Source organism: Bufo bufo, chromosome 2 (assembly GCF_905171765.1).
Source record: "Bufo bufo chromosome 2, aBufBuf1.1, whole genome shotgun sequence".
In the NCBI taxonomy this organism is placed as follows: Eukaryota; Metazoa; Chordata; class Amphibia; order Anura; family Bufonidae; genus Bufo; species Bufo bufo.
Window position 1 is genome coordinate 731,153,340 of NC_053390.1, and position 18,697 is coordinate 731,172,036.

General features: G+C 43.8%; 1 protein-coding gene across 1 annotated transcript in view; it reads left to right on the plus strand.

The window, feature by feature from the left end:
• Positions 1 to 18,697, plus strand: part of CORIN (corin, serine peptidase) — a 498,512-nt gene that overhangs the window by 356,412 nt on the left and 123,403 nt on the right. The window contains exon 9 of the mRNA XM_040418907.1: positions 2,299 to 2,421. Coding sequence (XP_040274841.1) covers positions 2,299 to 2,421 — 123 coding nt within the window. The remainder of the gene's footprint in view (positions 1 to 2,298; positions 2,422 to 18,697) is intronic.

Consider the following 18,697-nt stretch of genomic DNA (forward strand, 5'->3'; position numbering starts at 1 on the left):
ACAATCTGATTGCACAGTGTTGTCCAGGTTTGCTCTCCATACTAATTTAAAAGTCTCAGTAAGGCTGGGTTCACACGAGCGTGTCCGGATTAGGTCCGGATGCGTCCCGGTGTGTTGCGGCAAAACCGCGCGAGTAGGAATGCAATTGCAGTCAGTTTTGACTGCAATTGCGTTCCGATGTTCAGTTTTTATCGCGCGGGTGCAATGTTTTTTGCACACGCGTGATAAAAAACCGACACTGGTACCCAGACCCGAACTTCTTCACAGAAGTTCAGGTTTGGGTTAGTTGTAGTGTAGATTGTATTACTTTCCCTTATAACATGGTTATAAGGGAAAATAATAGCATTCTGAATACAGAATGCATAGTACAATAGGGCTGGAGGGGTTTAAAAAAATAAACTCATTAACTCACCTTCTCCTCTTGATCTCGAAGTTCCCGGTCTCTTCTTTACTTGAGTTGTGGGCTAAAGGACCTTTGGTGACGTCAGATCTCATGCTCCAATCACATGGTACATCACCACGGTGATGGACCATGTGATTGGAGCATGAGATCTGACGTCACCAAAGGTCCTTTAGCCCACAACTCATCAGTAAACTCAACTCAAAGGTCCTTTAGCCCACAACTCAAGTAAAGAAGAGACCGGGAACTTCGAGATCAAGAGGAGAAGGTGAGTTAATGAGTTTATTTTTTTAAACCCCTCCAGCCCTATTGTACTATGCATTCTGTATTCAGAATGCTATTATTTTCCCTTATAACCATGTTATAAGGGAAAGTAATACAGTTTATAGACTGTCACCTAGCAACCATGCGTGAAAATCGCACCGCATCCGCACTTGCTTGCGGATGCTTGCGATTTTCACGCAACCCCATTCACTTCTATGGGGCCTGCGTTGCGTGAAAAACGCAGAATATAGAGCATGCTGCGATTTTCACGCAACGCATAAGTGATGCGTGAAAATCATCGCTCATCTGAACAGCCCCATAGAAATGAATGGGTCCAGATTCAGTGCGGGTGCAATGCGTTCACCTACCGCATTGCACCCGCGCGGAAATCTCGCCCGTGTGAACGCAGCCTAACAGAGTGCAGCAGAAGTTTGCAACCATTTACAGAGCAGAAATAGTATCCGTGAAGTGAACGCTTGAGCACCAGTAGTTGATCAGTGACATGCCTAGTTCTCCTATGCCAGTTGTACATTTTTTGTGCCCAGAGGGTAAACATAATAGATGACTGAAGGAGTCTGTGTTAGGACGCTGTCACAGGCTGCATGTTATCAAAGCAACACACTAGAACTACATGCAACTATTTCCTATTTGATTAGATATTCAGGTAGTAATATATAATAGGCAAATAAACATACACATGCTTGGGTATTGGTTAGTCACATATCAGAGTTAGGTGTCAGAGTCAGGCGTCAGGTGTCAGAGTGAATAGTCAAAGTCAGATGTCAACATCATAATCAGGTGTCAGCGTCAATTGTTTAAAGTCAGATAACAGCATCAGAGTCAGGTGTCAGTCAGAGTCAAGTTGCTGCATGGTCTCAAAGCAACACACTATAACTACATGCAATGATTGCTTATTTGATTATATATTCAGGTAATAATATATAATAGGCAAATAAGCATACACTTGCTTGGTTATTGAGTAATCATATATCAGAGTTACGGGTAGGTGTCAAAGTGAAGTGTCAAAGTCAGGTATCAGAGTAAGGTGTTAAAGTCAAATGTCAGAATTAAAGTCAGGTGTCAGAGTCAGATGGCAGAGTCAGATATCACAGTCAGAGTCAAGTGTAAGAGTGAGGTGCCAAAGTCAGATGTCAGCATCAGAGTCAGATTTGAGAGTCAGGTTTCAGAATCAAGGGTCATATGTCAACATCAGAGTCAGGTGTCACAGTGAGGAGTCAGGTATCGGGGAGAGTATTTGGTCCAAAGCTTATTTTGATATTTGACTATGAGATCTGAGGGTGTCCTAAAATGAACACTGTACAATAGACTTGGATGATTAGATCAACTTTTCAATACACAATACATTGTCATAATGTAATTGTTTATAGGAGAGATACTGGTCCCCTTATGAACATGTACTGTATGAACATTGCATTAGAGTCTAATACTAATGAAAATACTAACATATGTTTTGTATGATCCTCAAAAAATCCCCCACTGACACTTGCACATAGGGTCTCTGGGACTCTTGGTAAGAAAATGTAAATAAAGCTGACTGGAAACATAAGGTCTACATTATATAAATCCTGTTTGAATTTAATGAAATTATTCTGTATGTGATCTTATTTCTGTAGCTTGTCATAGTCAAGGTCTCTCTGAGTGCAAAAATGGACAGTGTATTCCTAGTTCCTTCCTCTGTGATGGAGACAATGACTGTAAAGATGGCAGCGATGAAGAAAATTGCACTGAAAATAAGGGTAAGCAGAATAGACATATCTCATTTTCTGTTTATCTAATGTATAGAACTAATGGAAATGACATCAGTGATATAAATCTCTATATATACTGAATAAATACTGGAAGTATTGATAAAATGTCGATATAAATTAAAAGATTTCTCTGGGAATGCTTCAAAATGGCCTAAAGCAACTTGTCCTAGAATGTGAACAAGGTTGCCTCCACTTGCAGAGCTGCCTGGAAGAAGAGGAAGTGGGTGGGGGTCCTCACTACACTACTCTACAATAGATAATAATGTTGAGATCCTGAGTATGATATGCCATCATGGCTGAGCAGCTCGAAGGAAAACTTACCAATATGTAGTATATCGAAGTGTCGGAGCGTAATGTGTGTGTGTGGGGCCCCGCCCTTCACTCAGCGCCGGACTGAAGTCCTTGGACTCACCAAAGGAAATGATTGTGAGGGCCCACCCTCCATGTATAGAGAACCTTAAGGGCCCAGTTTTGTAAGGGGTCCATTTTGTTAGAGCTTGTCCCCACCAGAGGATCCTCTGGTACTCTGGTGGGCCAGTCCGACACTGCCCTCACCCTCCTTAGGCAGCTCTGCAAGTGGAGACAACAGTCCTGCCCACATTCTAGGACAAGTTGCTAGATAAATTGTTCCCAGAAATCCCCTTTAAGTTCAATCAAAGTAACTGATGGCTAAAGAAATACTTATCCAGGTTTCCTATGGACTATAACACCACCTAAAACCTGAGAAGTCAGGTTTTAGTAGAATTAAGCACAAACTGAAGTGTTGTAGTCAAGGTCCTAGAACTACATTCCCTTTTTTATGGAGGAAACCAACAAATCTATTTCCTTGTATATAAAGTGAATGGGCACTCTGATAGATGGAGTCACATACAGAATCAATACCAAATTGAACAAATTTAATTAGATTACACAATGTAAAACACTATAAGTATAAAAATCCTGGCATGGATAACCACATGGCATATAATAAAACATAAAATATTATAAAAATATTGGCACTAAATATGATAATATATTAATAATTAATGTCGATTACAAACTAAGCATGGTTAGCACATAGTGACATCCGGCAAATATAGCAAATGTTAGCACATATAATATCGTCACAATTGTTCAATGGTCTCTAGTGTGTTGAGACACCGAATGATTGATGTTCATACAAAAAAGAAAAGAATCCTAAGTTCCTCAACGTGGATATGGATTGATACTGTTGTGCAGACTCACATTGGTCTGGCAGACAATGATGATAGTAATAATTGTTATTGTTATTCTTGATACACAGTGTTATATGTTGGTGATACCGCACGGATATTTGCACACAGACGGTTCATATATAATGATATTTGGTCTTTCCAAGAATATTATAAATTTTGCTAGATAACAGCAGGTAGTGATTACACAGATTTTGCTCAGCTCTCGGTATGAGCAGCTATTACTCACAGTTAGCAGCCTCGATTCGTGGCGTCCCATGAGCTGTCCTTGTATAGTGAGGTTGCTTCTTGTTTAAAGATTTTTCATACGGTTGGTGTACCGAATCTTTATTCTTTCTGTTAGAACATGGCTGTGTGGAGCTGTAACACACGCGGTCCCGATATTTGAGCTGATTTCTTTTGGCGTTCCACGTGTCTCCAAGTGTGCGGAGCCTCAGTGTTTGCTGAAATACCTGCTATGAGCCGGTTATTTGCAGACTGTGGATTCCGCCAGTGGATCTCTTTAGTGAAGCGCTTCACTTGTGGGCCATCTAGTCGATGTTGTCCAACATATGACCGGCTGTTTGAGTCTGATGACCGAAGGTTACCGCCAGACGCGTTTCGGGGACTATACTCAGTGACACTGAGGAAGGAGACGAGTATAGTCCCCGAAACGCGTCTGGCGGTAACCTTCGGTCATCAGACTCAAACAGCCGGTCATATGTTGGACAACATCGACTAGATGGCCCACAAGTGAAGCGCTTCACTAAAGAGATCCACTGGCGGAATCCACAGTCTGCAAATAACCGGCTCATAGCAGGTATTTCAGCAAACACTGAGGCTCCGCACACTTGGAGACACGTGGAACGCCAAAAGAAATCAGCTCAAATATCGGGACCGCGTGTGTTACAGCTCCACACAGCCATGTTCTAACAGAAAGAATAAAGATTCGGTACACCAACCGTATGAAAAATCTTTAAACAAGAAGCAACCTCACTATACAAGGACAGCTCATGGGACGCCACGAATCGAGGCTGCTAACTGTAAGTAATAGCTGCTCATACCGAGAGCTGAGCAAAATCTGTGTAATCACTACCTGCTGTTATCTAGCAAAATTTATAATATTCTTGGAAAGACCAAATATCATTATATATGAACCGTCTGTGTGCAAATATCCGTGCGGTATCACCAACATATACCACTGTGTATCAAGAATAACAATAACAATTATTACTATCATCATTGTCTGCCAGACCAATGTGAGTCTGCACAACAGTATCAATCCATATCCACGTTGAGGAACTTTGGATTCTTTTCTTTTTTGTATGAACATCAATCATTCGGTGTCTCAACACACTAGAGACCATTGAACAATTGTGACGATATTATATGTGCTAACATTTGCTATATTTGCCGGATGTCACTATGTGCTAACCATGCTTAGTTTGTAATCGACATTAATTATTATTATATTATCATATTTAGTGCCAATATTTTTATAATATTTTACGTTTTATTATATGCCATGTGGTTATCCATGCCAGGATTTTTATACTTAGTGTTTTACATTGTGTAATCTAATTAAATTTGTTCAATTTGGTATTGATTCTGTATGTGACTCCATCTATCAGAGTGCCCATTCACTTTATATACATTTGTTTAACCTGGTGAGTAGGGTGTCGCACTAGTTTGGAGCACCTATACATCACCATCACAGGGGTGAGCCGTCCTATACCTTTTTGCTCTGAAATCTATTTCCTTGACTTAGAAAATACTGGTTTGGCATGGGCTCTATTTTTATTAGCTAAAATAGTTAAAATGATGACCATATGCAGCGAGCCGGGACCGCAGGGGGATAACGTGTGAGGTCGACAGTGTACCGAGGAATAATAACAGATATTTTTAGTCTGCGCACAGGAGATGTAGCGCAGATAATGTCGCTGTCACCAGCAGCAAAAAAAATTACACTGAATGTCACTGATATTTCGGATGCGCTAACGTTATACTGGAGATGTAACACAGGTAATGTCGCTGGCACCAGCAGCAAAAAAATTACACTGAATGTCATTGATATTTCGGATACGCAAACATTATACAGAAGATGTAGCGCAGGTAATGTAACTGTCCGCAGCGGACACCGTCTAAGGAAAAAGTACACTGGATGTCACAGATATTTTTAGGCTGCGCACACGTTAAACAGGAGATGTAGCGCAGATAATGTCGCTGTCTGCAGCGGCCAAACAATTGCAATCTATTTAGCGCAGGTTGCGCTGAAAATATATATTGCTGCCAGATACAACTATAGTCCTTAAAAGGACTTTTGGGTCTCTAACAAGTTTTAGCAATTTAGCTTGGTTGCGATAAAAATATATATTGCTGCCACACACAATAGTTCTTAAAAGGACTTTTGGGTCTATAACAAGTATAAAAGCTAAAATATTCCTATTTTACTCCCTACACTATCTCTCCCTTCTGCTCTCCAGCTCTCCCTGACTGATTGAGCCGAACACATGTCATGGGGTGCTATATAGCACCCGGTGAAGCGTTCCAGCCAGCCAATCACTGTAATTCCAGTAGCCAACATGGCTATGGCATTACAGTAAATGGCAATACTTACCTGCACGTTTATTGGCTGCGTAACAGCCAACAAACATTAGGGGAGGAGACTCAAGCATCGCGCTCGAGCACACGCCGTATTCGGCCGAACACCGCGTTGTGCCGAGCATCGCGATGCTCGATTAAAATTAGTGTTTGGCCGAGCATGCTTGCCCAACACTACTGAGGACATAGATAACGACATTGTGGACTGGATGGTTCACTCCTCCTCACAGTAGGATGATGTTGAGTTAATTTCTGAGTCTGATACTGTACCTTGGATATAAGAGAGAGAGAGAGAGAGTGTGAGGGTCAGACGGATCTATTGGAAGGGATTCCACTATATCTGAAAGACTAGAGGCGCCTCGGGTTTGTAGGAGTGGGGTGAAAAGAAGGTAGGGTACTAGATACTAGAGGCTGCTCTGGGTTTAGTCAGGTCGACAAGGGTGTCTGCCTGTAAAGGATATGGTAGTATGCCAAAATAGGGGGACTGGTGGGTGGAGATACCCTCCAGGTCTCACCTATTTTTGAATAAACCCTTTTGGGCGCCAGTAGTGGTTGATCGAAGAAGGTGGGTTAGTGTTGAGCAACTTAGTGTGTAATAGGTTTTGTATCAGCATTTCATTTGTAAAAAAGTGAAAGTGTATAGAGATATCAATGTGTAGGATAAAAATGTAAATATGTTCACATGTATATAAAAAATCTACATAAAAGATCAAAAAATTGTATATAAATTCTGCAAAAAGGATTAAAAGATTGTACACATAGGTAGGATCACTGCATGCCGTCTCGAGTGCCTAAGAGACCGTGTTCTGCAGTATTGTACACAATATAGTTTGGTACAGTTAGGCTAATCAATAGGTAAAAAATCTGTTTAAAAGGATACTATTACACATATTAAAATAATGTGGTATCATGGGTTCATTTACTCACTTCACGAGGGGGGCGGTTTACCAGGATAAGCATAATACACCTGTAAACCGAGTACCCCCCCAGCCTGGATCGCTTCTAGAGTATTAACGGATGAAGGCAGTATTAACGGATGAAGGCAGCCAATCACACAGGTACTTCTCTTCAAAGGTCTTTATTGCAACTACCATACTGTACCTTGGAGCCAGGAGGTCACAGTATTCTTCTTGCTTCTCCTCCTTGTGGCCCCAAAGAAGCCTTTCTATTGCCTCATCTCTGTCTTCACTGCCCCCTCCTAGTGGGGCACCTTCTTTTTTTCCTAAAAACAAGCAACAAAGCCCCACATGCTATGGAAGACACTCAAGAGAGTCTCCATGTTGATGAATTGTGTGAAAACAGTAAGCATTTGGACTGCCATGAGGAGCAGGTTCAGCAAAAAATGGGGGATCCCATGCATAGCTGTGTTTGAGATAGTGGTAGTAGCAGTGGCATTTGTAGCCATAGCGGTGGTCGTGGTAGGGGCAGTGGTAGCCCTAGCAACAATGGCAAATGGGGCAAATACAGAGGAGGGAATCGGGAGGTTTTGCCAAGGAGCCCTCAATGACATATCACAGTCTGATAAAAGTAGCAGGGAAGGTGAGGACTATTATGATGATTGTCTGTTGGACAGGACCTGGGAGCCGGAATGAGGTGCTGAAAAAGAGTTGACATCTGAGGATGCAGTGTTTTAGCCATGGTGGTGGCAATAAAGAGCAGAGGCAACGTATGGCCAGAACCTCCAAAAAGTGCTTCTAGGGCTAGATCTGCTTCTATTATGGTCAACTCAGGAACTGGTGATGCTGTCAATACTGTGGGTGCAGGCTTAAAGGGCTTCTGTCACCCCACTAAACTCATATTTTTTTTTTGTGTACTTATAATCCCTATCCTGCCATATTGCCATACATTATGTTATTAATAATTTTCGTTCAGTAGATTTAGAAAAAAACTTACTTTTATGATATGCTAATTACCTTTCTACCAGCAAGTAGGGCGTCTACTTGCTGGTAGCAGCCGCAGAAAACCGCCCCCTCCCCCTGTTGATTGACAGGGCCAGCCGCGATCTCCTCCTCCGGCCAGCCCTGTCAGCATTTCAAAAATCGCGCGCCTGTGTTGATTTGGCGCAGGCGCTCTGAGATAAGGAGGCTCGCCTCCTCAGCACTCCCTCAGTGTGCCTGCGCCGATGACGTCTTCTCTTTTGGTGACGTCATCGGCGCAGGCGCACTGAAGGAGTGCTGAGGAGGCGAGCCTCCTTATCTCAGAGCGCCTGCGCCGAATCAACACTGGCGCGCGATTTTTGAAATGCTGACAGGGCTGGCCGGAGGAGGAGATCGCGGCTGGCCCTGTCAATCAACAGGAGGAGGGGGCGGTTTTCTGCGGCTGCTACCAGCAAGTAGACGCCCTACTTGCTGGTAGAAAGGTAATTAGCATATCATAAAAGTTAGTTTTTTGCTAAATCTACAGAACGAAAATTATTAATAACATAATGTATGGCAATATGGCAGGATAGGGATTATAAGTACACAAAAAAAAAAAAAAAAGAGTTTAGTGGGGTGACAGAAGCCCTTTAAAATGTTAGACCTAAGCCGAGCTCGGCTGCTGCTAACTCTGTTTGACTATGTCCCATCTAAAAGTTTTTCTCCACAGTGGTAACAGACAATAGCACTGCCATATGCAAGATCTGCCAAATAAAAATAAGCCATGGGTGTTCAAACAGAAACATAGGCACGGCTCTGTCGCAACACATGAAGCTGCATCACTTGATCCAGTGGGAAAATAAAGCTGGCCAACAGCAATCGAAACAAGAGAGTTCTCCATCTCCCAGTCTCCCTTCTCGCAGTCAGGCTACCTACAAATGCAGTACACTGTCCTTCTCATCATCATCATCATTAGTTACTGCTTTTTCAGCACAGAATACTCCTATTCATTGTTAACTAAATGTGTGGCCAGGAAACGCCTCTACACGCCAAGCAATCCACTGGTGGTGCTGTCATTTTATTTATATTTATAAAAAAAATACCAAATTTAAAAAAAAAAAAAAAAAAATTAGCAAATTTCAATTTCTCTACTTTTAAAATACTGTATTTTTCGCCCTATAAGACGCATTTTTTCCCCCTAAAGTGGGGTGAAAATTATAATGCGTCTTATAGGACGAATACGGGGGCGGTTGAATGGCCGGCACTTTGCATGTTGCCGATACATCGCAGGCTGTACTGCATAAGGACATCAGCCGGTGATGTACTTGTCACGGCGGACAGGATCTCAGATACACAGACAACCAAATACACAAGTGTCTAGGCTAGATGATGGGGAAAGGTCACCTCCTAGCACATCCCTGACTTCTCTCCCTATGCTGCTAAGCCCACATTCAGACCTTGATGGTAGGAATGATGTGTCCTCGTGCCTGGACTGCAAACACCCTAGAATCCCTGAGATGGTAAAAGGGGAGAAGGGGCAGAAGACACACAAATAGCCTAGACCGCAAACAACACAAACACAAACCAAACTTATCTTAGCTGGAACAGACAATCCTTCCTTCCTTGACTCCAAGGCCAGACTGAATTCTATAACCCGCACAGTCCTCTGGGATTGAAGGCAATTTAAGCCAATGACCCCACCCAGAGCACCTGAAGGAAGGCGGATCCAGCATGATTCCAAAACAAACAAAAGGTTAGACACGTGCTGCCAATCTGACAGACCTCCGCACACCGTCTGAGCAGGGCATGACAGTACCCCCCTTCTACGGGTGACCTCCGGGCACCCCGGACCAACTTATCCGGGTGGGCTCTGTGAAAAGCCCTAACCAGTCGGCTGGCGTTGACCTCCAGTGCTGGAACCCACATCCTTTCCTCGGGGCCGTATCCCCTCCAGTGTACCAGGTACTGAAGGGAACCCCGAAGAACTCTAGAGTCAAGAATCCTGGAGATCTCGAACTCTAAATTTCCATCGACCAGAACAGGAGGAGGGGGCAATGGCGATGGTTCCACTGGTCTCACATATTTTTTCAATAAAGATCTATGGAACACATCATGGATCCTCCAAGTCTGCGGAAGATCCAGTCAAAACGCTACTGGATTGATCAGCGCAGATATTTTGTACGGGCCGATAAATCTTGGACCCAGTTTCCAAGATGGCACTCTCAATTTTATATTTTTAGTGGACAACCACACCAGATCACCCACACACAGGTCCGGACCAGTCACACGTCTCCTGTCAGCCTTTCGCTTATATCTCTCTCCCATCGTCTCCAAATTCACTTGTATCCTCCGCCAGATAGAGGATAAGGTAGAAGAAAACCTTTCCTCCTCTGGCATCCCAGAGGAACTAGTCCCAGAAAAGGTACCAAACTGAGGATGAAAACCATATGCGCCAAAAAATGGCAACTTACCCGTGGATTCCTGTCTACGGTTATTCAAAGCAAACTCCGCTAAGGGCAGGAATGAGGACCAGTCCTCCTGATTCTCCGCCACAAAGCACCTCAAGTAGGTCTCCAGGTTCTGATTAGGACGCTCCGTCTGTCCATTCGACTGCGGATGGAAAGCCGAAGAGAACTTAAGTTGAATGCCAAGCTGAGAGCAGACGCCCTCCAGAACCTGGAGACAAACTGCTTGCCCCTATCAGAAACCACATCCGAAGGAATACCATGCAATCTCACGATATTGTCAACAAAAATTTGCACAAGAGTCTTGGCATTAGGCAGACTAGTTAACGATATAAAATGAGTCATCTTGCTAAAACGATCAACTACCACCAAAATTACTGTTTTCCCCGAGGAACTCGGCAGATCCGTAATAAAGTCCATGGACAAGTGCGTCCAAGGACGAGACGGAATAGATAAAGGAAGGAGTGAACCAGCCGGTCAAGTATGAGCAACCTTAGATCGTGCACAGGTCTCACAAGTTGCCACGTAATCCTCAATGCTCCTACGTAACCCGGGCCACCAGAACCTCCGGGACAGAAGGTCACAGGTGGACTTACCACCAGGATGTCCGGCAAGGACAGTATCGTGATGTTCCTTGAAAACCTTGTATCGCAGTTCTTCGGGAACAAACAACCTCCCTGGGGGACAGGAACCAGGAGCCCCCTCCTGGGCTCCCAACACCTCCATCTCCAATTCGGGATACAGAGCGGAAACCACAACCCCGTCAGCCAAAATCAGAGCAGGATCCTCTGAATCACCTCCCCCAGGAAAACTGCGAGACAACACATCTGCCTTGATGTTTTTGACCCCCGGACGAAAAGTAACAACAAAATTGAACCTGGTAAAAAACAGTGACCATCTGGCCTGTCTAGGGTTCAGACGCTTGGCAGATTGCAGGTAAGCCAAATTCTTATGATCCATATAAACAGTAACGGGGTCAGAATCCCCCTCCAACCAGTGACGCCATTCCTCAAAGGCCAACTTTATAGCCAGCAACTCTCTATCTCCCACATCATAGTTCCTCTCGGCGACCGAGAGCTTCTTGGAAAAGAAAGCACACGGGACCCATTTGCCAGGAGAAGAACCCTGCGACAGCACCGCTCCCACCCCCACTTCTGATGCATCCACCTCCACCACACATGGTTGAGACACATCGGGCTGCACCAGAATGGGAGCAGACGCAAAACACTCCTTAATAGTCGAAAAGGCCTGCAATGCCTCCTCCGACCAAACAGAGACGTCAGTGCCCTTCTTTGTCATATCAGTCAGAGGTTTAACAATGGTGGGATAGTTTAGAATACATTTTCTATAATAGTTAGTAAACCCAAAAAACCGCATCAAAGCTTTCTGATTCTCTGGTCGGTCCCATTCCAGAACCGCCCGGACCTTTTCGGGGTCCATAAGAAAACCAGAGTCGGAAAGCAGATATCCCAAAAACGGAAGCTCCTGCACAGAAAACACACATTTTTCTAATTTGGCATATAACTTATTCTCCTGAAGGATCGTCAAAACCGGTCTCACATGATCCTGATGGGTCTTCAGATCAGGAGAATTAAAATGTCATCTAAATAAACTACCACGAACCTCCCCACCAAGTGATGAAAAATGTCATTGACGAAACGCTGAAATACCGCTGGCGCGTTCGTCAACCCAAAAGGCATAACCAGATTCTCAAAATGACCCTTGTGCGTATTGAAGGCCGTCTTCCACTCATCCCCTTCCTTGATTCTGATCAGATTGTAGGCCCCTCTCAAATCCAACTTGGAGAACACCCTGGCACCAACAATCTGATCAAAAAAGTCGGAGATCAAAGGAAGGGGATACGTATCCCGGACCGTAATACGGTTCAATTCCCGAAAATCCAAACACAGTCTCAGTGATCCATCCTTTTTCTTGACAAAGAAAAAACCTACTGCCACCGGAGACTTAGATGGCCTAATATGACCTTTTGCCAAACTCTCGGCGATATACTTTCGCATGACTTCTCTTTCAGGTTGGGAAAGATTGTAAAGGTGAGACTTTGGCAACTTAGCTCCTGGGATGAGATTAACTGGACAATCATAGTCACGATGAGGGGGCAATTCCTGGGTCCCACCCTCCGAAAAGACATCCGCAAAGTCTGAGATATATTGAGGTAGAACCGCAGTGGACACCCCAGAGATAGATGTGCCAAGACAATTCTCCGAACAAAATTCTCCCCAACCAATAATTTGTCTTGCTTGCCAATCAATAATTGGATTATGTTTTGTCAACCCCGGTAAACCTAGGACTATAGGAGCAGGCAAATCCCTCATGACAAAACAAGATATAAACTCTACATGTGAATCACCCACCCTCAACTGAATACCATGTACAATTTGAGTGAGACTCCTTTGAGAAAGAGGTGAAGAATCTATTGCAAACACCGGAATCTCCCTTTCTAAAGTGCACGTACTTAGACCCAGATTTTGAAGAAAAAGAAAGTCAATAAGGTTTAACCCAGCACCACAGTCAATGAATACCTCAACAGAAAATGTTCTTGAGTCTAGCGCCACCATAGCTGGAAGGAGAAAACGAGAATTACAGGGAGCTTGCATACCTGCTTGTTCCACTACTCCATTCACGCTACCAAGAGTCAGGAGTTTTTTTTTTCTTTCATATCATCATGCGGCTTAACAAAAGGACAAGCAAAAACAAAATGGTCACTTTTTCCACAGTAGTAACATAGTTTATGTAATCTCCTAAAGTTTTTCCTACCAGAACGAAAAGATATCTGATCCAACTGAATGGGTTCCTCCCCTACCCCAGAGCTATAAGTAATATCACCCTGGGCAGCAGGTGAGACGAAACCACACGCAGAAGGGATCCCTTGCACGGAGGGACCCTTACACCTCTCTCTGATACGTCTATCCAACCATATAGCTAAAGACATAGCATTCTCTAGAGTATCCGGGTACTCATGAAAAGCCAGGGCAGATAACCCCTGACAAAACTGACTGCGTAACGCAGGGTCGTTCCACCCTGACTCAGTAGCCCTTCTCCTAAACTCTACGCAGTAAACCTCTGCAGTATGTTCACCCTGTAATAAGTTAAGCAATTTAGATTCTGCCATCAAGACCCGATCTGGGTCATCGTAAATCAATTCCAGGGCTTTGAAAAATTCCTCCACCGACCGGAGGGCCAGAGAACCGGGCGGCAGAGAAAAAGCCCAGGATTGCGCGTCCCCTTTAAGCAGAGACATGATGATACCAACCCTCTGACTTTCCTCACCTGACGAAAATGGACGCAGTCGAAAATACAATTTGCATGACTCTTTAAAGCGGATAAAATCATCCGCACCCCCTGTAAATTTCTCGGGAAGAGGGACTTTAGGCTACCCACCAATTTGACCTGCACCTGATGCCAGAACACTCTGACACTGTGTGACCGAACTACGCAGATCCGCAACTTCTAGGGATAATCCCTGCATGCGGTCAACCAGTGCATCAATTGACGCCATCACAAAACCGCTGAGTAATGGCAGTCACAGTATGGCGGGTTATAATGTCACGGCGGACAGAATCTCAGATACACAGACAACCAAATACACAAGTGTCTAGGCTAGATGCTGGGGAAAGGTCACCTCCTAGCACATCCCTGACTTCTCTCCCTATGCTGCTAAGCCCACATTCAGACCTTGATGGTAGGAATGATGTGTCCTCGTGCCTGGACTGCAAACACCCTAGAATCCCTGAGATGGTGAAAGGGGAAAAAGGGCAGAAGACACACAAATAGCCTAGACCGCAAACAACACAAACAGAAACCAAACTTATCTGAGCTGGAACAGACAATCCTTCCTTCCTTGACTTCAAGGCCAGACTGAATTCTATAACCCGCACGGCCCTCTGGGATTGAAGGCAATTTAAGCCAATGACCCCACCCAGAGCACCTGAAGGAAGGCGGATCCAGCATGATTCCAAAACAAACAAAAGGTTAGACACGTGCTGCCAATCTGACAGACCTCCGCACACCGTCCGAGCAGGGCATGACAGTACTGGACATTGATCCTGGCATGTACAGTACCTACTGAGGAAGAGGGTAGAGCCTGGCACTTCTATAGCGGGACACCAACAACCACAATCCTCCTAGGACCTGTCCCAGCCTCCTAGAGCTGCATACATGCACACCAGACTGCACCCATTTCTATGGGAAAGCCCTATTGCTAAATGTAGTGTTGGATTTGAGGTTTTGCTAAAATGTAGTGTCCTATATGAGGTTTTGCTAGAATGTAGTGTTGGATCTGAGGTTTTGCGATAGCACAAACACGATCCTCTTTCTGTGATGTAGGGCTCTTGTATTCTATATTGTGTGCACAAAAGTGATTAGCCTGCCTGAAAATAAAGGCAGGCAAAAACATATGGTATGTACCAGGCAGCCAGCAAGATTGGGATTAATGTGACTCATTAACCCCAATCTTGCCACTGCCATGTTTTAACCACTTAAGGACCACAGGTTTATACCCCCCTAAAGACCAGGCCCTTTTTTACAAATCGGCACTCCACAACTTTAGCGGTTTATTGCTCGGTCATGCAACTTACCACCCAAATGAATTTTACCTCCTTTTCTTCTCACTAATAGAGCTTTCATTTGGTGGTATTTCATTGCTGCTGACATTTTTACTTTTTTTGTTATTAATCGAAATTTAACGATTTTTTTGCAAAAAAATTACATTTTTTTACTTTCAGTTGCAAAATTTTGCAAAAAAAACGACATCCATATATAAATTTTTCTCTAAATTTATTGTTCTACATGTCTTTGATAAAAAAAAAAAATGTTTGGGTAAAAAAAAAAATGGTTTTGGTAAAAGTTATAGCGTTTACAATCTATGGTACAAAAATGTGAATTTCCGCTTTTTGAAGCAGCTCTGACTTTCTGAGCACCTGTCATGTTTCCTGAGGTTCTACAATGCCCAGACAGTACAAACACCCCACAAATGACCCCATTTCGGAAAGTAGACACCCTAAGGTATTCGCTGATGGGCATAGTGAGTTCATAGAACTTTTTATTTTTTGTCACAACTTTTTTTTTTATTTTATTTTTTCTTACAAGGTCTCATATTCCACTAACTTGTGACAAAAAATAAAAACTTCCATGAACTCACTATGGCCATCAGCGAATACCTTGGGGTGTCTTCTTTCCAAAATGGGGTCACTTGTGGGGTAGTTATACTGCCCTGGCATTCTAGGGGCCCAAATGTGTGGTAAGGAGTTTGAAATCAAATTCTGTAAAAAATGAACAGTGAAATCCGAAAGGTGCTCTTTGGAATATGGGCCCCTTTGCCCACCTAGGCTGCAAAAAAGTGTCACACATCTGGTATCTCCGTATTCAGGAGAAGTTGGGGAATGTGTTTTGGGGTGTCATTTTACATATACCCATGCTGGGTGAGATAAATATCTTGGTCAAATGCCAACTTTGTATAAAAAAATGGGAAAAGTTGTCTTTTGCCAAGATATTTCTCTCACCCAGCATGGGTATATGTAAAATGACACCCCAAAACACATTCCCCAACTTCTCCTGAATACGGAGATACCACATGTGTGACACTTTTTTGCAGCCTAGGTGGGCAAAGGGGCCCATATTCCAAAGAGCACCTTTCGGATTTCACTGGTTATTTTTTACAGAATTTGATTTCAAACTCCTTACCACACATTAGGGCCCCTAGAATGACAGGGCAGTATAACTACCCCACAAGTGACAAAAAAGAAAAACTTCCATGAACTCACTATGCCCATCAGCGAATACCTTGGGGTGTCTTCTTTCCAAAATGGGGTCACTTGTGTGGTAGTTATACTGCCCTGGCATTCTAGGGGCCCTAATGTGTGGTAAGGAGTTTGAAATCAAATTCTGTAAAAAATGACCAGTGAAATCCGAAAGGTGCTCTTTGGAATATGGGCCCCTTTGCCCACCTAGGCTGCAAAAAAGTGCCACACATGTGGTATCGCCGTACTCAGGAGAAGTTGGGGAATGTGTTTTGGGGTGTCATTTTACATATACCCATGCTGGGTGAGATAAATATCTTGGTCAAATGCCAACTTTGTATAAAAAAATGGGAAAAGTTGTCTTTTGCCAAGATATTTCTCTCACCCAGCATGGGTATATGTAAAATGACACCGCGAAACACATTCCCCAACTTCTCCTGAGTACGGAGATACCAGATGTGTGACACTTTTTTGCAGCCTAGGTGGGCAAAGGGGCCCATATTCCAAAGAGCACCTTTCGGATTTCACTGGTCATTTTTTACACATTTTGATTTCAAACTTCTTACCACACATTTGGGCCCCTAGAATGCCAGGGCACTATAACTACCCCACAAGTGACCCCATTTTGGAAAGAAGACACCCCCAGGTATTTCGTGATGGGCACAGTGAGTTCATGGAAGTTTTTATTTTTTGTCACAAGTTAGTGGAATATGAGACTTTGTAAGAAAAAAAAATAAATCATAACTTTCCGCTAACTTGTGACAAAAAATATAAAATTCTAGGAACTCTCCATGCCCCTCATGGAATACCTTGGGGTGTCTTCTTTCCAAAATGGGGTCACTTGTGGGGTAGTTATACTGCCCTGGCATTTTCCAGGGGCCCTAATGTGTGGTAAGTAGGTAAATGACCTGTGAAATCCTAAAGGTGCTCTTTGGAATGTGGGCCCCTTTTCCCACCTAGGCTGCAAAAAAGTGTCACACATGTGGTATCGCCTTATTCAGGAGAAGTTGGGCAATGTGTTTTGGGGTGTCTTTTTACATATACTCATGCTGGGTGAGAGAAATATCTCAGCAAAAGACAACTTTTCCCATTTTTTTATACAAAGTTGGCATTTGACCAAGATATTTATCTCACCCAGCATGGGTATATGTAAAATGACACCCCAAAACACATTGCCCAACTTCTCCTGAGTACGGCGATACCAGATGTGTGACACTTTTTTGCAGCCTAGATGCGCAAAGGGGCCCACATTCCTTTTATGAGGGCATTTTTAGACATTTGGATCCCAGACTTCTTCTCACGCTTTAGGGCCCCTAGAATTCCAGGGCAGTATAAATACCCCACATGTGACCCCATTTTGGAAAGAAGACACCCCAAGGTATTCAATGAGGGGCATGGCGAGTTCATAGAAATTTTTTTTTTTTGGCACAAGTTAGCGGAAATTGATTTTATTTATTTTTTTCTCACAAAGTCTCCCGTTCCGCTAACTTGGGACAAAAATTTCAATCGTTCATGGACTCAATATGCCCCTCACGGAATACCTTGGGGTGTATTCTTTCCGAAATGGGGTCACATGTGGGGTATTTATACTGCCCTGGCATTCTAGGGGCCCTAAAGCGTGAGAAGAAGTCTGGAATATAAATCTCTAAAAATATTTACGCATTTGGATTCCGTGAGGGGTATGGTGAGTTCATGTGAGATTTTATTTTTTGACACAAGTTAGTGGAATATGAGACTTTGTAAGAAAAAAATTATAATTTCCGCTAACTTGGGCCAAAAAAATGTCTGAATGGAGCCTTACAGGGGGGTGATCAATGACAGGGGGGTGATCAATGACAGGGGGGTGATCAGGGAGTCTATATGGGGTGATCACCCCCCTGTCATTGATCACCCCCCTATAAGGCTCCATTCAGATGTCCGTATGTGTTTTGCGGATCCGATCCATGTATCCGTGGATCCGTAAAAATCATACGGACATCTGAATGCAGCCTGACAGGGGGGGTGATCAATGACAGGGGGGGTGATCAATGACAGGGGGGTGATCAATGACAGGGGGGATGATCAATGACAGGGGGGATGATCAATGACAGGGGGGTGATCAGGGAGTCTATATGGGGAAGGCTCCAGGGAGACGCCTGTATGTGTTTTGCGGATCCGATCCATCTATCAGTGGATCCGTAAAAATCATGCGGACGTCTGAATGGAGCTTTACAGGGGGGTGATCAATGACAGGGGGGTAATCAATGACAGGGGGGGTGATCAGGGAGTCTATATGGGGTGATCACCACAGTCATTGATCACGCCCCTGTAAGGCTCCATTCAGACGTCCGTATGCGTTTTGCGGATCCGATCCATCTATCAGTAGATCCGTAAAAATCATGCGGACATCTGAATGG